General features: G+C 36.1%; 1 protein-coding gene across 1 annotated transcript; it reads left to right on the plus strand.

The window, feature by feature from the left end:
• Positions 1-10,584: 10,584 nt before the first annotated feature.
• Positions 10,585-21,842, plus strand: LOC100892398 (tetraspanin-14-like). The gene is made up of 8 exons (XM_030980139.1): positions 10,585-10,613; positions 10,656-10,896; positions 11,453-11,527; positions 13,087-13,185; positions 14,013-14,144; positions 17,303-17,359; positions 18,370-18,486; positions 20,453-21,842. Exons 1-8 carry the CDS (start codon positions 10,585-10,587, stop codon positions 20,537-20,539), a joined length of 837 nt encoding a protein of 278 aa, XP_030835999.1. The 3' UTR covers positions 20,540-21,842.
• Positions 21,843-27,447: the final 5,605 nt, after the last annotated feature.

Raw genomic sequence — 27,447 nt, forward strand, 5'->3', positions numbered from 1 at the left:
TATATTGTGCGTCAACAAAAATGGGGTAGTTGTCTGGCACTTCTCAATAGTAATATTACCAATTCATATAGTGATTAAAACTTTCAATAAATGGTAACTTTCTGATTGCATTCAAACTCTCACCTGTCAGCTTCTCTGATTCTTCTGCTTTCTTTTACGGAACTTCACTATTTAGTAGGGTTGGATTTCCCTTTAAGAATATAGTTAGGGAGGGTTGTTGGTTATGGTCGATCTTCGCAAATTGAATACATACAACTGTCAAAGATCATAGAATTGTAACAAAATTGTATATACATGTATATCTTTATCATTATATACATGTTATGTATTCAATGGAATGTACATAGATGTTATATGAAAACAAATATACTTGTTTACATTCTGTCATAATGTTTTGTGTACACATAAAGTGCTTACATGTATATGAATTTTTATTGTATTTTGAAATGAAAGAATATTAGTTATGATTACACAAAGATTTGTCATAAGAAGTTAATTATTTTCTCCAGTTATCTTTGTAGTCGTAAAGAATAAATTGAATTTTTAGGTCTCTAATTAAAAATATATTTGAATTAAGACACAACTACCGGTATGTTATTATAATAGGGGGGGGGGGGAGGGTTGATAACTCTGCATGTTATTTAAAAATGGATGCAAATATAGTTCAAAAGAAATTATCACTTCTGATAACTGATAACAGATCATTTTTGTTTCATTTCAGTCATATTTGAGTAATTACATTCCAGGGGCTAGTTTTCTCCCAGCTTATTTAGGCAAGTTTTAACAAAAGCCATTTTTTCAAAAGGAATTCGTGTATCAGGTGCAGATATATTTGTCATTAAATTGTAGCATAACAGTAAGAATATACATAGTTTGAAGACAATTAGACAACTAATTTCATTAATGACTATTTTCTGGATACGATAGCGAGCACATTTTGTCTACATTTGTTTTCTTTAATTAAGAGTATGAATGATATTTTTTGTGCTTTGCTCTTATTCATCATATTAGCCTCTAGCATAAGTTTTTCTTCAAAACTATGTTGTTGATATCTGCCATAGATATTTTGTGTGTGTAATATGAATTATCAGAGTTTGTACATTCTATTATTTTTAGATGTTATAGTATGTTCTTTTGTTCAGAAGATTAGTATGGAGTATTTAACTTAAATGTTCCATGATTTTTAATAGAGAATATTTTCTCATGATGTATTGATCATTATCTATTTATTTTCATAGAGGTATACTTACTGTTTTATTCATAACTAGTAGTCAGGTAAAATAGAAAAAGAACATGCACGAAACTTTAAACCGTGGTCGTTTTCTTTTTCTCTCTTTTTAGAGGTCAATCATCAATTTATTAAAATTAAATATGTAATGTCCTGTGTAATACCTGGCATCACCTGCATCGCAAAGTTTGTATGATAACTTTCGTAACACATATCACATTAGCTGTGATTGCTTTGTTTTTTCTTCGCACTTACATTTCAAATCAAAGTAATTGATATCACTGTGTCAATGTTGATGTTGTAACAAACTATAAATCTATGGTAAACACACACTTTTTTCATGTTCATCAATTTGAATCTCTCTTTTGTATCTTTGTTAAATCATTTCCATCAGGTGAAGTATCATAGTTTGCAATGCTTTGTTTTTGTAAGACAACAATATGATTATGTTTCCTTGATATTGAATATTTCATAATTCAAAATCAAAATATTCAAATATTCATAATGTTAGTACTTCGATTTTTTGTTCAATGTTTGCATGTATTGATCCGATACCCCATCCACATTTCAAGAAATCAGATGTATACTAATTGAATGAAATATGATTTCTTTTTTCTTGTAGATTGAGATTCAGTTTGTGTATGATATGTTATGGAATGAAATATAATGAAATTAGCTTTTGATTTTATAACAAAATTATCACTTGTTTTGTATGAATAAATTGTAAATTACTGTCCCTTTTCAAAAATATGTGTACATGTGTGATATATTTAAGAAAAATCATGGTATATTGGAAAAGTGGGTGAAAGAGAGAGAGTAGGTTTGCTATATGGCTATCTGAAGTTGACTTGGAATTTAGGTTTAATTTCATTTCTGAAGGTCTTTCCATCTATTTGGATTTCCTTCCTCGTTTCCATTGTATTTCCTTTCTTGTTTCTTTGATAATCATTTCATTGGGATATCACTAAGCAATTTGTATCAGTGTTGAAAATGTTTCTTTTAAATATTTTAATATTTTGAAACCTCTGATATATCTTATTGATGAAACGCGCGTAAATGTCGCAAAAATCCGTTATTAACATTCTTAATATATAACAGACTTCCCCCTGTTCTACCAGTAAGGGTATCATATGACCACAAATTGTTTAATTGATCAGTCAGCCAAGCATAGCCAAAATGAAAGAAACACAAACAAACATTTGTACAAAAACAAACAAACGAAATCATGGTGTGGATTGCCAGCAAATCCCATAAGTATGTTCAGCCCTCTCCCTTTCTTTCTCTCTGACTTACACACACACACACGCGCGCACCTTTTTTCTCCATATATTTTTGTTATGAGAGATTTTATTTAAAATAAATCGATACACGAACAAAAATCAATGTAAATAATTCCATATAAATCCAAATCTTCATTTTGTTTTCATAACACAAATGGATTATTAACAAAACAGTGAGCGAAGAAGGAGAACAATGGTAATTTTTCCTGGCCCCCCCCCCCCCCCCCCCCCACTCAGAGGTCGGAATGACCGCATGCGTGTTGCCAAAATGTCCGGTAAAGGGGTACTTTTCCTGCGACAAAGTCCGGCCCGAGAATTGTAAAAAAAAAGGGGTGTATTTGACTTTTCACCCGGAGATTTCTATAAAAAGGGGGTGTTTTTCTTTTTTTTCTCTCATCTCTTTGGACTCCTGAGAAATTATTCCGAATTTAGGGGGGTACATTGAGCATTTTTCCTGATTTAGGGGGGTCTCCAAGGCAGGAAAAGCACGCGAAAAGCCCGCGAAAGGGGGGTTCGGAAATGTTGGCAGTCCTCAGATAGGGGGTGCTTTCAAAAAAAGGGTACAAGCATATGCGTACCCTAAATAACACTGAGTGGGGGGGGGGGGGGGGGCCGGGGAATTTTTTTAAGAATAATAATCACATACTGAACTTAGTGATTACGCACATACACACAAAAAGAACACGCACACCCTCGCATACAAGTTCGCATACAAGTTATGTTGATGAAACAGAATAAGAATCCACTCTGATAATCAAACATTCCTTGAAGTTAGATGTACATAGAAGAAAACACCAATGCACACGCTCTCGCACACACAGGCGCGCGTGCACCCCCCCCCCTATACACACAAACACATAGACGAAAACTTAAGAGTATATGGATGGAGTTTTGTGCACATACACTCCACGTGGGGCAAAAGCTTTTCGATGTACCCAGTCGAGCCTAAAATATAGTAAACAAACACTAGGCATAAAAGCCAAGGGTTGCAAGTTAACCAAATCTGGGTCTGGTTCTGATTGCGGAAGTGTGATTAATAATACTAGTGTAATAGAACCAGACTATGACTTCAGTGACCGTTACTGGTGGCAAACAGCTAATGTAGGCCTATAGCTAAATCGGAATTTCATAAAAGGTAAACTGTTTATCTTACTTTTAGCTACCGATATTGCATACTGCATCAGGCCTTAATTGTCATCGTGTACCGTTACGGAATACTTTGACTTAATATAGAAAATATGCATTTTTTAATATTGTAACGTGGATATATGGCCCTGGTACCTCAGGCAATATACCATTCATTCATTAGTAATTTTAAAAAAGAGATTTATTTAAAATGTACGGCTTATAGGTTCAGCCAAACGTAGGCCTATTGTATCTAAAGTTGAAATCGAATGTAGAAAAGAATGTAAAAACGTGTCGTTCAAATAGGCGCAAATGCAGCCCCAAAATGCAGCTACTTTTCAATGCTCCCAAACAAAATATAATTATTGCGAGGTTTGTTTAGTAGGTCGATCTAAGGGTGTGTTTATGCTTCACTTTTGAAGGCAGAATGAGCGATTTGTAACGCTCATCGTAAACGCTCATCGTAATCGCAGTTCCACGGTGTACTGTTTATGTTCGCTTCTCAGGCTCCTCCAGGCAATTTTCCCTGTGTGGCCTTAATTGGTCTTCCAGCTGGATTCGCAAACCTTCACTGTGCATGCTACGTAGACCCACTAGAGGTCAGTGCGTTGACCCCATTTAAACGCGTTTACAAATTGTAAACGCATATTTTTGCGAGTTTACGATCGGCGATCGTGATCGCCGTTTTTTCGGTGATTCTACAGATTCTGTAGAATCACCGAAATGACGCGTTTAGTTTAAAACACGGTTGCGTCCATGCTCACTTCTGAAGTGAGCATGGACGCAACCGTGTTTTAAACTAAACGCGTAACAGATGCCTGATTCTGGCCAGAAAAAGTGAAGCATAAACACGCCCTAATACGCACGCTACGAAGTGTGCATTAGTTACGATCAGCATGGACCTACAAATAAAATTATGACATTAAAATTCCTCTCATACTGGTAGCGAAAATAAACTAAACTGGTGGAACATACCAAACCGCTCTTAAACTCTTGAGGGCAATTTACTCACACATCCGCCACCATACCCCCACCCCTACCCGAGCCCGGTCCGCTTCTGTTCTATTTACAATGACCGCGCCCGTCGCCGCAGAAGTTCAGTTCAGTTCTGTTATTACTGTCGTAACAAGAAGGACATCAATTAAAGTGTACAAAAATTACATATCCGATTACAATATCACATAGAAAATAAATATTAACAAGAACTTAATATGAAGAAAAAGGATATTGACGGAATTTCATGAAATGCATGACAATTCCCCTATGTAGGCCTACATAAGGAAACAAAACAGTTCAAGAACGTTTCAATAATTGATATTATTTTCAGTGGTGGATCAAGTCGATCTGACACAGGAAAATAAGGTTAGAGTCTGTTCAGGGATTACATTTGTATGGGGGAGGGAATGGGGGCATTAACCCCCGTGCCCCTAGATACGCATTCATTAAGGAGCAGGTCTTGACAAAAAATGCTTTCTCATAGCTGGGCGTGCCCAATATTAGCGAAACCGAATATGAGTACATTTGGCCTATACCAAGACGTAAAAAATGAGTTGTCTATATTCATTAAGGCTCTCATTTATCTCGTGTGTGTGTTTTTGTCTTTTTTAAAAAAACTTTATGGGCATACTCTTTCCATTCGATTCAATTTAGCATATCAGAAAACATATAACATTTTGCATTTCACCATGTACGTAGCTTGATAAGCCAATCATTGGAGGAAATAATGTCATTGTTGCATATTTAAAAACAGCAAGCCATCTCTTTAGTTTCGAAAATATACATCACAGCGTTAAGTGTTAGTCCTATAGACTAGTAAATTATAAAGAAAACTAAATCAAAACAAAATTAAAGACAACTCGGCAAATTGATTGAAATTGGTACTTGTATGTTATCAACGTACGTATCGGCACATAAATGTTCACCCTTGTTTTTTCCGTTTAGAGAAATTCCGGCGTACCACACGCTTAACCCAACTGGTTCTGGATGCAAAAGAAGAAAAAAAAAACAGCAACAACTGCATCAACTTCTATAGCAACAACAGGCCAGGCACAAAATGGTTCGCCAATCAGAAATTAGTCTCTGCAAAAAATACTCACTGTTCTTTGCAAATTTCAAATTTTGGGTGAGTAGACCATTTGATTTAGAGTAAACTCTATTAGAAATAAATTTGACAACTTGTCAGATAAATCTGAATTTTGTGTATATTTTAAATTTGATATCTATTTAATTCAAACAGATACATGTATATATAATATAATGTGTATAAGTTTATAACAAAGTAAAATAAAATATTAATAGATAATGCTAGTGACAGTCATGTATACTCTACACATGTAAACATGTGAACAGTATAGTCTATTTAATGATAAATTATGATAATGATAGGTAATTGGATAGGACAGAGAACATTCAATTCCATATACAGAACGATCCTAAAATTGTTTTTGTTAAGAAAACGAAAATCAATTGGCTCTGCCAGGTTATTTTTGCTCTGTAGTAATATTCCTCCTACCGTACAGACTTACATGTACTGTAATCATGGGGTGAGTGTGGGAGCCATGAGATCAAGCTGGCTGAAGGAGAGGGAGAGAGAGAAAGAGAGAGAGAGAGAGAGAGAGAGAGAGGAAGGAAGAAAGAGAAAGAGCAATTTATTAATAATGATGATAGCATACATGTATGAGATTTATAAGGTGCCAAACCCAGAGCAGACGCTCCAGGCGCGCTCGTGAAAAAAGAGGAAGAGATCACGTAAAAGCATGTACATTATAAACAAAGAAACATGAGTAAGAACACAAACAAGTGAGAACAAAACAATGATTTGTATGCAGATTTAAACAGATACCTTTTATAAATTTAGAGAGAATGGGATAAACAGAGAGAGAGAGAGAGAGAGAGAGAAGGAGAGACATGTATTAATCTCTACAGGAGCATGAACTGAACATGTACACCGTTTGTGATTTTGAATTTGAAATGTATTTTTTGAAACTACATGGCTAAGGCCTACAAGGTCATGTACAATGTAGCTCGAGAGACGGTCTACATGTAATGTACATGTAGAAAGAGAGAATTTGGAATTGAATTTTGTTTTCATGATGTAGATCTCCCGCACCCAACATTGTTCAAAACCGTTCAATCATGATCACACAAGGAAGCACAATTGCTGATAGCTGCATAGTGGATATTCTATTGTGTACAGCTATGACTTATGCCCTACTCTTAATCAGTGTTTCTATTTGTTTGCAAATATGGTTGAAAATAGAATAAGAAGCAACAAGTTTACACGCACATGGTCGAGTCTGTTCTTTGTACAATATTACTCCTCTTTTTTTGCAATGTGTACTTACATGTACATGTACATCTGACATACCTTCACCCTCTCCCGATGTTGGTTTTAACATAAAAATTATCATCTATGTTGTAGTATGCATTAGATATAAAGGGATTTAAAGATATTTAGAGTACTTCCATATAATATAAATTCATGCATGTACATGCATATGTACATGTATTTATAATTTGATTTTGATTTATTTATTTACCAACAGCAATACATTCCATACATTTTATACAATAATTACATATACAGAAAGAGAAACTATTGGTTGGTAAAAGGGGCTGGATAATAGCACATGTGCTAGTCGAGCCTAACCCCTTAAACAGCTAAACAAAGTATTTTGTTACAAATCAGTTTACAGAACGTAACAAAACAAAAAATAATGAATTTACTGTTACAATCGAAACTTAGACAAAACAAGAATCAGTACTCAACAATGTCTTACAATATACAAACTAATAATGTAAAATATGAATTATGAATTGTGTACACTTGATATTTCATTCATGACTTATTCAACAAATGACTTGTAACAGAATTCCGAAACCTATTTCTAGACCTTGTCAGTCTGACATCAACAGGTAATCTATTCCAAAATTCACTGCCCACAAAAGACAATGAAAATTGACCTTGTGTCGTTCTTAATTTGGAAGACGTAATTGTCCATCTTCTTTTTGTCTTGTGGAATAGCTATGTTCTATAATGTCACAATACTCTATCAAAATATGAGGCAAATTGCCATTGACTAGATCAAACATGAAAGTAGAAATTGATAACTCATGTAAATTATACACATTTAGGATTCACAATCTTTTAAATAATGGATCTGAAGGAGTTCTCCATTCACTAAATGTTATGGCACGAACTGCCATTTTCTGTGAATATAATATACTTCTTAGGCTAGTCTTATAAGTGCTTCCCCACACCTCTATTCCGTAAGAAATATGTGGTTGTATAAATGCTTTATATAATAATATCAAAGTACGGCTAGGAACAAAATGTCACAATCTAAATAGCACTCCAACAGTCTCTTCCAAGACAAATGTCTATCAATGTGAACCCCAACAAAAGTGGCAACATCAACCTCTTTAATTTCCTCGCCAGCGATTTTTAGTTTACCATTTATACCTATTTTTTCCTCCTACTACATATTAACATGAAATTAGTTTTCATTGAATTGATTGTAAGTTTGTTAGAAGTGCACCACTTATGTATCTTCTGTAAGTTGTTATTCACTTCATTTACATCAATTTCACCCTGGTCAGCAGAAAAAGTATGAAATAGATTGGAGTCATCGGCAAACAGCCGAAAATTGAAATAATCAGTAACAGTTGGCAAATCATTTATATAGATTAAAAACAGAGTTGGCCCTAATACTGATCCTTGTGGAACACCACATCTTATCTTTTTCCTTTCTGATAACGTTTGACCACACTGGACAAACTGAAATCGGTTACTGAGATAATCCTTAACCCATAATGGCAGTGAAAAGAAATATACACTGTTGGTCATAATGGTGGAATAATTTTTACCCCGATTTATGGAAAGATTTTAACAATGATTTATTCCTACTAGATCTAGATAATAGTATACATTCTCAAATTTTATTGAAAAATACTTTGTGAGTGTTTGTTTTGCGTGACTGCTAAATCATGTGTATTCTACTATGCTAATCTACTAGGGGACCTACGTCCTTAAGTCATAACTGACAGTAATGAGGAATAATGCCTCATAAAAGGGCACTAATAAAGCATATCGACACGGTTTTGATCCTGGGGCCATTGCTTAGCCACTGAGTCATGACTCTACGCAGCGGGGGCTAGGGTACGTCGCCGCCCCACAAATACAAAAAAACAAAGAAAATGCAATAAATGTTCAATTATTCATTGCATTTTGCTCCGACCCCTAAGATAAAAAAAAATCCTCTATGTGGGCATGCCTTGACCTTTAATGCATTGCCCTACAGAGGAATTTTTATTGTTGGGGACCGGGGGAAATGCAATAAATCTTTGATATATTCATTTATTTTTTTGTGCGCTTTAACTGCCACATTCCTTGGCGGATTTATTTCGATGGCTATGTTTCTTGGTATAATCTACTCACCTATACTTTGTGGTGATGCTGCTCCCAGTGTTCCGGCTTCTATAGGGTAAAACGCCATATTTGTGTGTGCTCTATAGGTCACATTTGTCAAGAGATTCTGTTCAAAGTTTTAACATAGGTTTATCTTGGTAAAATCTACAAGCCTATTAATTTTGGTGATGCTGCCTCTAGTGTTCAATTGTGTATAGGGTCAAAGGGGATAATTTGATAGATGTGTTGTGTGCACTCTAGTGGGCGGTCTAACTGAAACATTTCTTGACGGATTTCTTTCGAAATTTGTGTGGAAGTGTCTATATATATGTTGGTAAATGCTAAGCACGTAAAGTTTGTGGTGATGCTCCCTCCAGTGTCCGATGTTTTATAGGGTCAAAGGTCATATGTCTTTTAAGCGCTCTAACTGCCACATTTCTTGACGGATTTCTTTCAAATTGTGTATGGAGGTGTGTCTTATTAAATGTATACAAATATCTTTAGCGTTTGGTGATGCTGCCATCTGTGTTCCGTCTGTTATATCATAACAGTTCATATTTTAGGGGATATCTTGTGTCGCTCTGCAGGTCACATTTCATGACATTTTTTTTTCAAATTTTCTACAGAGATGCCTTATACTCTAATGTACATTGTTTGGTGATGCTGCTCCTATTCTTGAGAATAGTCCGAGCCAGGTCCGAGCCACCAGTGGCGATCTCTACGTCAATCTTTTGTTTCAGGGAGGGGAAAGGGGATCTTTGTCCCTTCCTTAAACATAAGGATGACATAAAAATCGCTGACACTGCCGGGGGATACATTTGCATTGCGCGGCAAAGGAGATTGCGATATTTCTAGTTATCATTATCAATATTATAATTATTATTATCCATATTGTTATAATCATAGTTGATGTTGTGGTTGTTCATGTTTTTATTATCTTTGAATTTTGAATTCATTGACTTCTGAAGGTATACTGTACATGTATTTAGTAATGTATGTGATATTATAGCATTGTACAATTTATGATCTCTATGCCTTTATTTTGTACAGCTTGCTGGTGCTGGACTTATAGCAATTGGAGTTTGGGCATGGCTAGATAGGGTGAGTTCTTTGATTTTAAAATCACGAAATATTGATAATTCAAATAAAATGATCTCATTAATGATTTAATTTAATGAAAATCAGATTATCAATATCATTGTCATCATCATAATCATCAATTGTAATATCATTATTTTCAAGTTCTAAAAAGTGTGACTAAAACATGTATTTAATTTGTATTATCAGTTTTAAATGATGGTGATTATGGTGGAGGAGAAGAAGAAGACAAAGGAGAAGGAAAAAAACAAATAGAAAAAAGAGGAGGAGGAGAACAATATGAAAAAGAGGAATAAGGAAAAGGAGAGAAAGAAAGAAAAAAAAAAGAAGAAAAAAAGAAAAATAAATAAATAAGAAACTTGGAAAACGGTTTATTGACTGAGTAAAATAAATATATTTCAGATGAATTCGATAACAAAGGGTGATGAGAGATATTAGATACTGACATGAAATATCTCATCTTTAATCACATTACGTAAATCTCATGTTTAAAATATACCCCACCATGGTGACACAGGAACCTATGTAAATTGGTGGGGTATCGCAACCTACAATTCGTTTCCTCGTGTAAAACTTGTTCAATCAAGTGGTATTACTTATATTCTTTACAGGGCTTCTTTGAGAACCTGGACCAGTTTGTCACATCATGGTACCTGGACCCCATACTGTGGTTTGCACTCATTGGTGTCATCATCTTCGTCATGGCCACGTTAGGCTGCATTGGTGCACTACGAGAAAATACGTGCCTTCTGAAAACAGTAAGATTCAAGTCAACAGCGAGGGGGAGGGGTGGTAATGCTAGCCAGGGCCTGCCGTTCCCCTTACAAATAACTTAAGACGAGGGATCTGTGTGCAAGATGTAGGGTTAGGTACAAGTAAACTGTGCTTGTTACCTAATAATTGTAATAATAATAATAGGATGACCAGAAAAGAAAAATTCGGACAAATTACAATGACATAATGTTGTATACACTCCACAATGTGTATCTTCCAACTTAAAGATGAGAAAGTTCATCTCTACGCTTAGGGGTATTTGTTGTGCTCAGCACCTTTCTTCACCCGCATTTGTTGTTCATTTACTCATCAAAAATTTTATATATTGCATGAGTGTTTTTTTTTAAAGTGGTTTACATGTACATGTATACCGGTCATTTGTACCAGTATTACTTTCATACTCGACATTTCTGCCCACATTTACTTTATAAATTCACCACAAACTTTGTTGCAAAAATATAAGCCCAGGATGTGTATAAGGAACAAACTAAATCAATGCCCAATCAACTCGTTCTTTTCTTCTTTTCTATTCCATAACAGTACATCACAGTTCTTTGTCTGATGTTGATTCTAGAAATCGGAGGAGGAGTTGCTCTCTATATATTCAGAGGTCAAGTAAGTACATTTACAAGTAACATGATAAGGTGCTCCAAATATCCACTTGGTTTTACTTATTTTTGACTGACCTGTATATCATAGTGCATGTCATTTTACCGGTATGTCAACTTTGCTTTTGGAGGTCTTCTTTTGTTTACAGACAATTTACAGTACGTACCAGAAAAAAACTGTTAAAAAAAAAAAATGTTTTATCATAACCTGATCACAATTATGATTAATAAATGACAAATATTCGTAGAGCTTAAATCATTCTCCTTCATTTGAAGTAACTCATATGATGCATTTTTCACGCATGAGTAATTCAAATCAATTCGAAGAAAGGGTACCAAGAATTCATATGGCGGACGGTATTTGAATTCCAAAGAGAAAACCACATTTTTAGAAAGTTCAGTTTTTGCCCTTTCATATGACACCTCAATGGATAAAAAATGAGCTAGGAATAACAAAGTTCCGTTTGTTTAAAGTATTGCTTGCATTTCCATAATTTTATGAAGCGAATTCGTTTTCACTTGCTGCCTGTAGCAACAAACAGCATAGACCAAAGACTTTAGCTATGATCACAACTAAGAGCGGCGACCGGCTGATTTGTTACCTGCTCGGTCGCCACTGAAATTTTGGCATCGCCCAACGATTTTTGGAGGAGTCGAGGAGGCTCTAGAGCCCCAGTGATGCCTAGGCGGAGCCCTGTCGAATTTTCGTCGATCGCCGGTCGATTTTAGGTCAAAATTGGGCGAAATCGGGGAGCTTCTCCAGCCGGCGTCCCGGCAGTGACCAACTGATGACCCGCCGATTCCCGAGCGGTCCCCCACCGGCCAACGGCTGATTTTAAAGAAATCGCCCGGCGGCCGACCGGTGATCGATGGGGCACCAAAATACGCTCGGTGCCCGGGCGGTCGCTGCCCGGACCTAATCGAGCGTTCGTCGTCGAGCGATTTAGGTCAAAAATCGAAGCTGCGACGTCAAATGCTACTGACCGATTTTGATCTCGCCGCCCAGTGACCGACTGATCTCCCAGCGACGACCGGGCAGCAACTGGGCGGCGACCGCTCGGCAGCCTTTGACCTACCGGCTTCGATTTTTGACCTAAATAGCTCGACGGCGAACGCTTGATTAAAGGTCGGTGCCCAGAAATGGTCTGAAAATCGTTCGTACGGCGTTCGTAGCGGTTCGTTGTGGTATTTGTGACCGAGGCTTAATTTATTTAAGCCCCACTGCACTACTTATAGCAGGGAGATTAGACCTCCCTGCATGGTCACTGACAGGTGGTCATCTCATCAAATCAGCTCTCAATAAACATAAGAAAAAGGGGACCATAGGGGATCAATAAGGTTGGGTTTTGGGTAGAGGTGACGAATATTTGTGAGCATTTTCATTGTTATTTTGCAAATTTAGAAGAACACCATAGAAAAAATGATGGTATGACAAGCATGGATCTTCAAATGCCTTTATAACTTAAATAAGAAATGCAACAGCTTTAAAATGAGGCACGATTTTTATACCGTATGTTTGTGTAGTCCCGTATACACCTTTTTGTGTTTTTCCCCTTCTCATTTCAGATTGAGGAGTTTGTGGCAAACAGGATTGATGATGTTGCTATTACAAACTACAGGGACAATGCTGACTTTCAAGATATTATTGATGGCTTCCAAACCGGGGTAAGTAGAAGTAAATCAAGTAGCAAATGGCACCAAAATTGATGAAATGCTTCTGCCATAAGTCAGTGGTGAAGAATTATTCCATTCACCTATTGCAAGTGAAGGTATAATTTGTAGACTAATATCCGAATTTTCATGTAGGTTGGATACAACACCGAATGTTGCTATGTCAGGCATCCACAGGCATGGTTGTCATTAGATATTGTTATAGGAGCATGCATAGAATTTGAATTTATTTGTGAACCAGTCTTTAACATTAAACTAACTCTTTAAAAAACTTACACTGAATGTTTAAGATTACAAGCATAGGCCTATATAAGTATATTGGTGTGTACTGAAAAGTTCTGGAATCATTAGAACGATAAGAAATTTTTGCCAAGTCTTGGTTAGAGTAACAAGTACTGTACACAGAAAGATGTATATGGGACTACACAAACATGTGGCATAATGATGAAGCCCACATATTTAAGCTGTTTACATGTCATATTTAGAACATAAAGGCATTTGAAGTGCTACGCTTTTCATGAAACATTTTTTCTCTGATGTTCTTTCACATTTTCAAAATAACAATGACAATGCTCACAAATATTTGTCACCTCTCCCCAAAACTCAGCCTTATCTTTAAGTTTGAACTGGAGAAATCAGATGTAAGAAATAACCATATTTTATATTTTTGTTTAATACATTCCAGTATAAAAAGGCATATACAATGTACATATAATTGATGCAAAGCATATCCATAATTAACAGAATACACCATAATAGATTTATGTCCGTGATATCACAAGCATGCCGGTAAAACTCTTTTAAATTTCTGATGCAAACAGTTGAAATGTTGTGGAGTGAACGGCTATGATGACTGGAACATGAATGTCTACTTCAACTGTACTACATTAGTCGGTCGTTACAATCCAGAGGCATGTGCGGTACCCTTCTCTTGCTGCGTGCCAGACCCTGCAGTAAGTACCAAGGAACTCCTAATCCTTTGGATTTTGACCTGTGAGGCAATCTTAGAGGGAAGGTCCAATTATAATACTGTTTAGGCTGTTTTTTTTTCTCAGATGTAGCATTGTTATGAATTTTGTGAATTGTAGGGTTGAAAATTAAACGATTCACAACTGAGAGCTGGCCGTGTTTTGTGATTAGTCAGTATGGATTATAGTAGGAGACCAGCCTGTAGGTCCCGTGACCAATCTCTAGGAACAAAGGTTTGAAAGTGTTTTTGTGTTCCCTGATGAATACCAAACAATTTTGACTTGGGCTGCCCTCTTGAAAATCCCGGGCATTTTCGTGAGAGGTCAACAAAGGTCAAACAGGGATCGAAATTTAAATATATTTAAATCGTGTCGATTTGCATATCAAATTACTCGTGTGGTCATGAGGATTCCAAAAATGTATAGTTTGCTATACCTCCGACCTTAAATGAGGGCGCTATGGTCAAAAACGTTAAAAGGTCAACACACTTTTGACTGGTGGTCAAATTCACCAACACAGTTAACATATCGTCCGATTCTAATGATTTTAGTGTCTAATAGTGTTTCATGACATAAAAAATTCAGCTAAGCAACTTTTAAAATCAAAAGTGGTTGCCATAACCTTGAAATTCCCCCAAACCCATGGATAAGAAGTTGTTAAATGTTTGTCACCAAAACGGCAGCCATTTTGAATGTTCATGGTCAAGGTAAGTACTTTTACTTTTGAAAGTTGTATAATTGAATTTGCCCTGTCAGAAAACATATTATTAGACACTAAAATCATTAGAATCAGACAATGTTAACTGTGTTGGTGAATTTGACCACCAGTCAAAAGTGTGTTGACCTTTCAACGTTTTTGACCATAGCGCCCTCATTTAAGGTCGGAGGTATAACAAACTATACATTTTTGGAATCCTCATGACCCGACAAATAATTTGATATGCAATTTGATAAGGTTAACTGTGTTGGTGAATTTGACCACCAGTTGACCTTTCAACGTTTTTGACTATAGCGCCCTCATTTAAGGTCGGATGTATAGCAAACTATATATTTTTGGAATTCTCATGACCAGAGGAGTAATTTGATATGCATATCGACACGATTTGAATATATTTGAATTTCGATCCCTGTTTGACCTTTGTTGACCCCTCACGAAAATGCCCGGGATTTTCAAGGGGGCAGCCCAAGTCAAAATTGTTCGGTGTTCATCAGGGAACACAAAAACACTTTCTAACCTTTGTTCCCAAAAATTGGTCTCGGGACCTACAGGCTGGTCTCCTACTATTATTGCAAAGGCAACTATTTAGTTCACTTCAGTTTACTTTTGCATTGAATGCAAAAGTAACAAAACCGCAAAGAAGAAATGTGAGGGAGAAAAGAGAGAGAGAGAGAGCTGAAAAGAGAAGAGAGAGAGAGATAGGGTGAGTGGTAGAGGTGGAAAAAGAGAAGAGAGGGAAAAGAGAGAAAGAGAGAGACATGAATACATTAAATGAGAGTTATGCGCACGAAATCAAGAAACTTTTGAGATAACGTTTTAAACTGTTGTAGAATGAGAATAAAGTTATATTAGTTGGAAGCAAGTTCCAAATTTCAGGTGCATGATGTCTGCAAGAATTTGATGCAAATTTTGTATTTACACATCATCGATGATATTTCTTCTTATTTCTGGTAACATAGTTATGTATTGCAGTGTTTGTTATAAACTTATTGGATAAGTTTTTATGAAGCAGACTTTTTTCATTCTGAAATATAAGTATTGCACACATATATTCATTTAACTTGTAAACATTTAATATACTAAGTTTTTTTCTCAAAGGAGGTCTTGAATGAGTTTGATAATGAGATGTATTTCTTACAATCCTCATTTGTAGAATACATATACGATGCAGTTTGGTTGGGTAAATATTTGCCCAAACAATCTTGCAATAACTAAGAAACGGTAGTATAAGTGTATTGTATAACATAGGGAGAACATATTGAGGCAAGGTATGGCAGAGTCTGCTGATGACACCATTATTCCTAGACATTATCTTTATGGTGTAGGATATTTATTTTGTGCTCTCCGGGATAAGTATTCGTCAATTAAAATTACCCCAAAACTTGGTATTAGCAACACGATTGAGAATGTTATCTTCCATTGTTATATGATATGAATTGAGGAGCTCTGTAGAAACCGGTTTATATTTGGAATGCAAATATATAAAATTTGACTTTCCAGCATTCAAGATTAATCTATTGCATTTGAACAAATTCGATACTTGACACAATGCAATATTTAGCGCGCTATATAAAGACCCAATATCATTTGATGTGTAGAGGATATTGGTGTCATCATCAAAGAGAAACCTGGCAGGCCCAACATGGTGGGTACGGTCAAGGTCATCCTTGGTGAGATCTCTGTAGATAACTTGATGATGACGTCATCCGTGTTTTCTCCTTGCGACTCCTTTATGCCAAAGAAACGAAGGGATTTCCTTCTGGTATATTGTTCCAGGCAATACCAAGCCGATGTGATAAAGAGTCGATGGTGTTTCTCCGAACTTCCAGGTGTGACTGAAGAGTCTTGATGTCGGTACTCTTCAATGTAGATGTATAGTCCAGATCCAGAATGCATGCCTTGTGTGTTTTGAGTTCCTCCGTAATTTCTTGGAGACGTTTCACAATGTGAACAGAAAAAACAGATTCAAATCTCGGATCAGTCGATATGTCCTTGATTACTGACGATCTAGACTTTCCAAAGTTGAAAAATCTGTTTTAAAATGTCTGCTTTACAGTGGCAATGTAGCTTTGGGTAAAAGCAAATCATTGGGTAAAGAAAAATGGTAGTTTATTTTAATTTTAATTTTTCTAACTGAAACGTTTATTTTATTGTTCCCCTGTTCTCCCCTTTCCCTCTCTATCTCTCTTTTTCTCAACCTTTCTCCCTTTTAATTGCTCCTTTTCTTTATTGTTCCCCTTGTCATCTTTTCCTCTATCTATTTCTCTTTCTTGTTTCCTCTCCCTCCCTCTCTCTCTCCCTCTTGTTCCCTTTCTTTCTTGTTCTCCTTGTCATCTCTCTCCGTTTCTGTATCTTGTGCATTCCCCCTTTCCTTCTCTCTCTCTCTCTCTCTTTCTCCCTGTCCCTGTCCCTCTTTCTCTTGCAGGATACTACCGATGTAATCAATACACAGTGTGGATATGGTGTGAGAGCTGAAGACCAGGTAAACATCAGGATACATAAATCATACCTTAGTCACACCGGCAAGACCAACACCAGACTGAACAAGAAATTTCATCATCTCTAATGGTGAAGAATCGGTTGAGTTGGAGTCGGTTTGAAGTGTGCTCGGAGTTGGTTTGTTAATGTGACTAAGGTGCAATTTGTAGCATGAGAAAGATCATCCTAAATTGTTAGTATTCGAGTGGTTTGATGGAGTAAAATTATATATGGTCCATGAAACAAATCGGCCTGATTCAGGGAATCTATAGTGCATCTGGAAAAAGTCTGATGTAATTGTTTATCAGTCTATTGTATGTGCTATAGCGCTTAGAGACTTCGGTGGTAAGCGCTTTATATAAAGTAAAGTTTTTATTATTATTATTATTATTATTATTATCGGAAGTCTATTTAAAAGTCATTACCTATCTGTTTGATATCTTCTGAGAATTTATAATCAGCAATTTAGTATATCGGCTACCCTTTTGCTGTTGTAGATGAAATGTAATGAAAAAGATACGACTGTTTGCTAAAACAGCGGAGAATATTAAGCTCTGAAATAAACTCTGAAAGTTCTGGATTACAAAAATTGTTTACATTGTTATATTTATCTAGTGGTCATTAATAACTAAAAAAATGAAAGTTTGTGAAATTTTCTGTACAGAGCAAATTGGAGAGGAGCTTGCAAAATATCTCATACTGTTAACAAATTTGTGTTTCACTGATGAAAAATTTAAAAATTCACAACTTGTCAATTTTCAATTGGATATTGCTAAAACTATCAATATTTTTTGTTTAATTGTCCTGCTTCTTTTAAAACCAATTTAATATCAGGATGAACTTCCTCTTTGTATAAGCCCTTTATTAGGACAGCTACATGTAGGCTGAGCCAGAGTAATAATACAAAGCTTTTCGAAAGCATATAGAGACATTGATAAATAAGTAATATTCGCCATGGGAGTACTGTAGTTACTAATATTAATATTTACCCTCATTTGACTGTTTTCCTTATAGCGTAGAAGTCTTTCAGACCAGATCTATGAGCAGGGATGCATCTCCGCCGTGAAGGCGTGGCTTTCCACCAATGTTGTAGTGGTAGCTGTGAGTGCTGGTGCCATACTACTTGTACAGGTGAACCTTGAAGCATTGTCCGACTGGCAACTGTTACATTTTGGTGATGTTTTCATTGTGCATGATTGCTATGATTATATCATTAATGGTGTTAGATGATAGAGGTGACGATGCTAAAAGTGCCGAAAGTGATAATGTTGATGATGATGATGATGATGATAGTAGTGGTGTTCCTAATGATGACAATGACAACACTGGCAATGACGGTGATAGTGATAATGGTGGTGATGAAGAAGATGAGGATGATGATGATGATGATGATGATGATGGTGATGGTGATGTTGGTAAGCTTACAATGATAAAGGATAAGAAGGAGGAGGAGGGATATCATAATGAGGATGAAGAAGATGTTAGTGGTGATCCTGATACTAATGAAACTTACAACACTGGCGATGGCAGTGATAGTGATGATGTTGGTGATGATAAATAAAGATGATGATGAGGGTGTTGAAGATGTTTGTGAGATTACAGTGATAATGATAATGGGGATGAAGAAGATGTTAGTAGTGGTGCAGATAATGATTACCAAAACAACACTGGCAATGACAGTGATAGTGATGATGGTGGTACTGAGATAAAGATGATGATGATGAAGATGTTAGCACTGGTGCAGATAATGATGACAATAACAACACTGGCAATGACAGTGATAGTGATGATGGTGGTACTGAGATAAAGATGATGATGATGAAGATGTTAGCACTGGTGCAGATAATGATGACAATAACAACACTGGCAATGACAGTGATAGTGATGATGGTGGTGCTGATGATGAAGATGATGATGATGAAGAAGATAGCACTGGTGCAGATAATGATGACAATAACAACTGGCAATGACAGTGATAATGGTGAGGGTGGTGACGAAGATGTTGATTATGAAGATGTTGGTAATGATAATGAAGACGAGGATGAGAAGGATGTTGATTATTATGATGTTAAGGATGATTACTACACTGGTGGTGTTAGTCATTGTGATAAAGATAATGATGGTGATATATGTAGTAAACTTTTACTGGGAACATAAAAAACACGCATGTATGTTCTACCAAAATACCACGATAGCAAACAATTTTACTTGAATGGAAATTGATTGATGGGGGATTCCCACTCTAAGACTCACCCTGAAGGACTAAGTTATTAGATATTGATGCTTTACCAAATGGCACTTGTGCCCCAATCACCTCCTGATACCAAGACTAGGGGCGAATCCAGCCGGCGGCAGGGGAGGGGGCCAAAGAGGGGGCCAAAGAGGGGGCCAAAGAGGGGGCCCAATTTGTGAGAAAATAAAGCAGCGCTGAAATAATGACTGCAGAAAATCCTTTGTTATTTTTTTTCGATAAGCATAATACACAACCATTACCAATATTCAACCTGTAAAATGCTTTTGTTTCGATATATTTACCTCTCACATTTTTACCTCTGACATTTTTACCTCTGGCATTTTCACCTCTGACATTTTTTACGTCTGACATTTTTAACTCTGATTTTTTTTCCTCTAACATTTTTACAACGAGCCGCTAAATCAGCCCCCCGCCCCACACACACACACACAGTCTTTTTAGGATTAACACTTATACTAAAAGCTTCGGGATCACGTGCGCGTCTGCACGATGTGTAAATACCCTATAACCTCACGAATTTAAAACAGTGACCTAAACGTTAAGTCGACAGAGTGTCGTGTGAACCTTACTAAAAAATAGAGTGTCTTTTGACTACTGAACACAATTTCTACTAAAGGATCATGTTTAGTTCTGGATGTATGATTGCCTGGCGAAGAGGAAAAACAGTAAGGTAATTATCGAGAATTATCGGGGTTGGTTTTGTAGTACAAAGGTATAATTATGTATCATGAAGTTTTAGAACCATCGATCATGTCAAAATTCTATATTTATATTTGACTGATCTTTACTCTCATTTATGACTGTTTTATTTGATCATCTTTCTACATTTCTACAAATCTTCAGATTTTGGGATTCGGGTTCGCAACTTCCCTCAACAGTGACATCAGACGTCAAATTGCGAGTAGTGCTTCATCCGCACGGCCACCGTGACGGCGTCCGCCAGTTCCGGACATTTCTATTATAAATGTAGACAGTCACACACGTGTCACACCGTTTTCACTACAACAGTGAAATGGCCTATACGTAATGGAATACTGGAGATAAATTCTGGCTTAGACCGGAACTTATTTGATACATGGGAAATGGTTGTATATTCTTGATTTAAGCTTTTGCAATTACTTACACAACTGTACTTGCTCTTCATAAACTCAGAGGCTAATTGTATAGTATTATAAATGTCATGGTACAAAGTGTACAATTTTTTTAATGTAAAATTACCTTCAATAGTTGAAGAATCTATTCGTTTGAAGTTGTCTGAAGGACAAAATCATTCGTGTCAGGTGAAACTAATTGGAGATCTCCACCTTACCTACGTAATTATATGAGATAAAAATGTAATTTTTACTATTTTACCTTGGTTTTTGAAGAATCTGCTTTGCCTCTGACTCGTTTAATAGATATCACAAACAATTTAAAAACTCTGTATGATAGTACATGTATGAAGGAATTGAAATATGCTTATCATTAATGTAATGTTTCTTAATCCATGCCTACAAACTTTAAGAAAATACTAAATAGAATTAATCGTAATTTAACCCTAATATAGTCGGGATTTCAATTTTGGGTGCTTGTTTTTGTTATGTATGTTTGAAAAAAAGTTCTTTGTCACTGGTTGAGTTTGATTTCATCTCTTATTACAGGTAATATTGTGTTTTTCCTAATAGATTTTGTAGCTAGAGTACATGTGACATGTTAGTCTTTCTGAAATATGGATCAAATGTGGAACATGCACTGGTTTCTGGGATACAGCTAAATTTTTGGCTGATGTCATGCTGGCACCTTTTTTTCCTTTCTCTCTTTGAAAGCTTTGCTACAACAGCAACAAGAGGCTTGCATGTACATTGTATAACTCGGTTATTGTACTGACCCAATACTGACTCATAACCGGGCCATTTGCGAAATACCCTGGTCACACCAACAAGACTGTCCACAGACTTTAAGCCTCGGTCACAAATGTCATTACGAACTGCTACGAACGCCGTACGAACGATTTTCAGACAATGGAAATTCGGGAAGGCAATGGAAAAACAGGGAGATTCGTACGAGATTATCGTTCGTACGAACCTTTGTGACCGTAGCATAAGTAACAGAATAATCTGTTACAACGAATTGCAAAGAATCAGTGGATTTGGTTGAGCAATGTGACATCAGTTATTTTGTTATGTTCTGTCTGGGTCTTTGTGTATAATATCTTATGGAATGGAATATAATATAATTAGCTTTTGATTTTATGTCAAAATTATCACTTGTTTTGTATGAATAAATTGTTCATTAGTGTTCTTTGTCAAAAAAAAATATGTATTTGCGTGATATATCTATGACAAATAATGATATATTGGAAAAGTGCGTAAAAAGAGAGCTCAGGCTTGATATAGGTGAATTTTCATTTATTTTAAAAGTCAGCTATGAACGAAAGGTTATCATTTTTGTGTTGCATGTGTTCCCGCTCGGATGAACTGGAGGCATTGTTTGCGAGAGTGCAAAAATTGATTTGCGCACAAGTATTAAAGTGAGAGAATGAATTGAATGTATCAAATAAGATGCATTGCATATGCTTTTTGCGGAAGCAAAATGTCACACACACACGCACGCGTGCACAAATATTCTTTGATATTTGATATTTCCTATTTGATTTGTGTGGCCTGATTAATTTTGTTAGGAATGTTATTTGGATCTGCAAAGACCGAATCAATACCCAAATCCTAATTATTTTATTCAAACATCACATAATAAACTTTGGCGCAAGTCGATTTTTGCAGTCTCTTGAACAGTGTCTCCTGTTCATCCAAGCGTGAACACATACCACACACAAATGATATCAAATGAGTTGGGATAAAACACTCTTTCATAAGATGTATAATAATTTACTGTTCATAGATTTATTAATTTGTAATAATTAGCAATTTCCTACGTGTAAACTTTTTTCTGACTCACACTGTATAAGGAAAGAGTTTAATTTCTCTTATATCTTTCCAATTTCATGCAATTTGAACCACTCTCATACAAGGAAATTTGGAAGGGAAACCAAAACAACGGATATGAATTTCTATGATTATGGCATCACGAGGCACAAAAAATAATACATTCATTTTTATTTTTGTTGTATATTTTGAAAGTCAAAACTGGTTAAACCATGCAAGAAAGCAGTCAAATATTGGATGCCGCCACACTACGTTTTAATAAACATATTCATCTGACGATAGATTATGGATTGAAAAGCTCCAGTGATTATTCATGCTCAGGTCCCCTACGTCACAACAGCCGATTAAAGAATAATTTTATTGATACCACAGTATCATTAAATAAAAATGTATTGATAGGATGGATATCGACCTGAACAACACCTTTTATGAAATTACGATACCGTTTGTGGCCGCTGATTACGACTTCAAATCGGTGCATGGTTGTCGAGAGACGACTTTCAATGCACTTAACCATGCGTCGGGGGTTGCTCAAGCCATTGGTATTGTTTTCACGATCTCCACGATGCTCATAATATACTGTCATCGTCGACTTCGAAAGGAACACAACATCTTCCCGTTCAACATTGTTCTCGCTGATTGCGTGTTGAATTCTACCTTGTTCGCAGACTATGCCAAATCGATGTTTGGCGTGGAGGTAAGTTGGAGGTCTACGCTTACAGGACCTTATAATTATTCCTGCAAATTTAATTTCCTCGATGTTCGGCTTTATTCGTAATATTTAAAGGCAATGGTTAAGAGGGGCAATATTACACTTTACCTTTTCCATGCATAACGGATATTGTATACCAAATTGCCAAAACCCACGAGACTGACACTATACGGGTCTTGTGGACATTCTCACAAGATTTCTGACTAAGGTTTTACTAAAGTTAAACATTATCGGTCTGGTTCTTCTCGGCTGTCGGTTCGATAGGGTACCCTGAAAAAAACTTTGCTCTTTGCTCCATGCATGCTTTACGGAAAGGCAAACCTTTTTTTGCGTGTCGCCAATGATTTTATTTGAAGGCTAGTAGACATCCAAGTGTAGTGTAGAAGCGTTGTCATTGTCTTGATTAAACTCGTAATAATTGCATAATTAGAGCTCTCCCAGTTTAGGCAGGTGAAGTTCGTTCAAGTTTATTCTTTGTAAGAAAAATATTTCATGTGAAGAATAGGATCTTAGACGGCAAATCAATCTTCGTAATAACGTTAGTGCTATAAAGGCAAAAATAAATGAGAAGAAATATCAGCATGGCGAAAGTTTGATATCAATCGGACCAATAACAGAGAGTTTTGAATATTTTTTAAATGAGATCACATTATCTATATGAATCTCAAATTGGCAATTTGATCACTGGATTGTGGCGTGTAGAGTATGGACAACTCTCCCATTAGTCGTGTACAAGAATATCATTAATTTATGTTTTTCTTCTAAGTGCCTTCTCCCTTTGGGCACTACTCAACATGTAGTACGGATATCATGTTATTATAGATCCACTAAAAAATAAAAGACCCTGATTTTGTGGGAAAATGTAACTTTAGCTATTTTGCGATTATCACTTTAAAAAATGGTCACTTTTTTATTTTTTGACCGATTTCATTGAAATTCTCCCCTTTTCTGATTTACTGATTTTGTGCTGCTTTCTTTTAAAGAAATTGTCTTCTGACGTTCGATTTTTCTTTAATAATTCTCTAGCGATCTCTTACGCAACCGCTATTATTAGATTTCGTTTGTATTTTTCACAACTAATCAAAAGAAACTCAGGAAATTCTAAATCGGCCCAAAAACATGGCACAACTTATATTGCAAACAGACCTTGTCCAACGCTAACCTGTAGCCTACCTCAGTCACATCCGGTAGCGTACGCTGGATTTTTTCAAGGGGGGGGGTAACATTGTTAAATCGGGCCGAAAATTTCCGCAACGAATCAGCCAGCCGCTGAATAAGTGGGGGGGGGGGGGGTAAGAGGAAAGTTTTTTTTTTTTTTTTTTTTTTTTTTTTTTTTTTTATTAAACAAAAAAAAATACAAAGGGGGGGGGGGGGGGGGGTTATGTCCAAAATACACACATAAAAAATGAAACGGGGGTTACCCCCCCCCCCCCCCTGCGTACGCGCCTGGTCACATGAACCAGACCGGCAATAGACAGAACACAACATTACACTATTTACAATGGCTAAGACCGGCCTCAAGACCGACGCGAGGCCGACAACAGACAAAACATTAGGCCCTATATTAATCCCTCCGAATTGCTTAGAATAGCCAGTTTTCGTTATACAAATTCTTGCTCGGTCTGTAGTTGTTGGTCTGGAGTCAATAACGTCGGTGTAAAAAAAAAAACCTTTGTTATTTTATTTCCATAACAGTTTGGCAATACCATTTGGAAATATGCAATCGCAATACCCTACCGAGCTTCGCACTTGGTATCCACTGGAAGTATCTTCCTGGTAGCCATCGATCAATTCATTGCCTTCAAGATCGATCCCTTTGGTTCCCGGAACATCCTAAGCAAACCCCGTCGTATCTGCATCTGTTTCCTTATATGCAGCATTAAAGTCAATGGGATTCACAGCAAATTAGAAGCAGGAGTCATTGATTTGATGTTGAGAGACCATTCAGTAATTTGTCTTCTTGAAACTAAAACTGATAGACCTGATTTTTCTCATTCTTACTTCAACAATTATCAAAGCTATATTTTGGAAAAGAATGGTGTGGGTAGACATGGTTGTATTCATGGCATTTGTATTCTCATTCAAAAAAACATTTCATCTCATACCTCTAGAATATTGGGCACTACCTCAGAATCTATTATGTGGATTAATTTTGAAGAATTTTGTTTAGGCTTTGAGTTTATATTAGGAGCAGTTTATTTGCGGTGTGAAGGGTCAGTTTATCATAATAATGATGTTTTTGATCACCTTTATCAGGACCTATTATATTTGAAAAGCACATAATGTGCCCTTCAGCCTAGTAGGAAACTTTAATTCAAGGACTGGGTTACTTGACGACTTTATGGTAATTGACAATGTTATTTCTGAATGTTCAGATAATTGTTCTTCAAATGAAAATGTTGATTTTAAGAGCTCACTTACTGATGATGGATATGATACTAAGAGGCATAATGTGGATTCTTCTAAAGATAATAATGGTAGACAGCTTATTGGCATTTGTCAGAGTTTTGACTTGAAGATAGTGAATGGGAGATTTGGTAGTGATAAGGGTGTTGGTAGCTTCACATGTTACAATAAAAATGGAGGGAAAAGTGTGGTTGATTATGTCATTGCATCTGTTAGTTTATTTCAATATATTACTCATTTTGAGGTTGACATTTTTGATAAGTGTGTTTCAGATGTACACTGTCCATTGAATTTGATGTTTTCAAATAAATTAATTCCTATAAATGAAGGTGTTGAATTGAGAAAAATTGAAAATAGGGTTGATGCTTCCGAAAAAGTGAAATACACTTCATTTAAGTGTTCTAAAGAGAAGGCATCTGAATATAAGTTGAAACTTGATCAAAGTATTCCAGTACTGATGAATGCATTGGAAATGGTTGAGAAGTCATCGACACAAGGTAATGTGGATAATTTTAGTACTGCATTGGCAAATTCATTTTTGAAGACGGCAAAGGAAGTTGGTATATGTGAGGATAAAGTCTGTAAGAAGATTAATTCAAGGAAACTTATTGTGGAGAAGAAACCATGGTTTGACACAGAGTGTCAGCATGCCAGATCAAGTTATTTCAATCTAAAGAATAGAATTAAACGACAGTGCAAAGGTCTAACTTTGAGTGATGAAGAACAAAAGATGGCTGAAATTAATGCTGTTGCAAAAGATTATAGGAAACTGCTACGTAGAAAGGAAAAAGCGTACACTAGGCTCTTACACAACAATCTTCATATACTTAAGAAGGATAGTCCACAAGAATATTGAAAATTTTTGGATGGACCAAAGCGTAGCTCTTGTTTAGCCAAGGTCTCTTTAGATGATTTTGTGCATCATTTTAGTAGTTTGAATAATGTGCAATGTGCAGCATCTGAAACACATTATGTGGATTTTGACCAGTCAATGGGCAATGATGAGCTGAATGCCCCTATCTCGGTTGATGAAGTTATAAAGATTATCCAGAAACTAAAGAATAATAAGGCATGTGGTGTAGATTTGGTTAGAAATGAGTTTTTGAAAAATTGTTCAGCAGCTGTAATTGGTTGTATTACTGCTTTTTTTAATGTAATACTGGAGTGGTCTAGTACTAAAAGACTGGTGTCTAGGTAGTATAGTCCCTATTTTCAAAAATAGAGGTAAGGATACAAACCCAGATAACTATCGTGGAATAACACTTTTAAGCTGTTTTGGAAAATTGTTTACTTCTATTTTGAATTATAGGATAACAATTTATTTCGAAAATGAATGCAAGCTTGGAGAAGAACAGGCTGGCTTTCGTGCTGGCTATTCTACAACAGACCATTTTTTTTTAAATCTTTGTTTTGAAATCCCTGCTTGACATTTACTTGTCTAAACGAAAGAGAATTTACTGCGCTTTTATAGACTATAGAAAAGCTTTTGATATGGTTGATAGGGTTTCACTTTGGCACAAATTATTGAGGTCAGGGGTGGATGGCAAGGTGTTCACAGTTATTAAGAATATGTATTCTCAAGCAAAATCGTGTGTGATAGTAGATGGTCAAATGTCTGAGGCTTTTCAATGTGATGTCGGTGTTAGGCAGGGTGAAAACTTATCACCTCTGCTCTTTGCAATATATCTTAATGATTTCGAGGATTTTCTCAGTAAACACTTTAAAGGTCTCAAATTTTTAGTTGAAAATGTATGTGCTGACATTTTAGATAAAGAAGTAAACAAAGATCTTTTTATACA

The sequence above is a fragment of the Strongylocentrotus purpuratus genome, unplaced genomic scaffold (genome assembly GCF_000002235.5).
Source record: "Strongylocentrotus purpuratus isolate Spur 01 unplaced genomic scaffold, Spur_5.0 spur5_scaffold_10, whole genome shotgun sequence".
NCBI lineage: Eukaryota > Metazoa > Echinodermata > Echinoidea > Camarodonta > Strongylocentrotidae > Strongylocentrotus > Strongylocentrotus purpuratus.

Coding starts and splice junctions, on each gene's coding strand:
- LOC100892398 (XM_030980139.1), top strand. CDS start 10,585: ATGAAATATCTCATCTTTAATCACATTAC. Junction 13,186..14,012: donor TTGATGGCTTCCAAACCGGG/GTAAGTAGAAGT, acceptor TGATGCAAACAG/TTGAAATGTTGTGGAGTGAA. Junction 17,360..18,369: donor GTGTGAGAGCTGAAGACCAG/GTAAACATCAGG, acceptor TTTTCCTTATAG/CGTAGAAGTCTTTCAGACCA.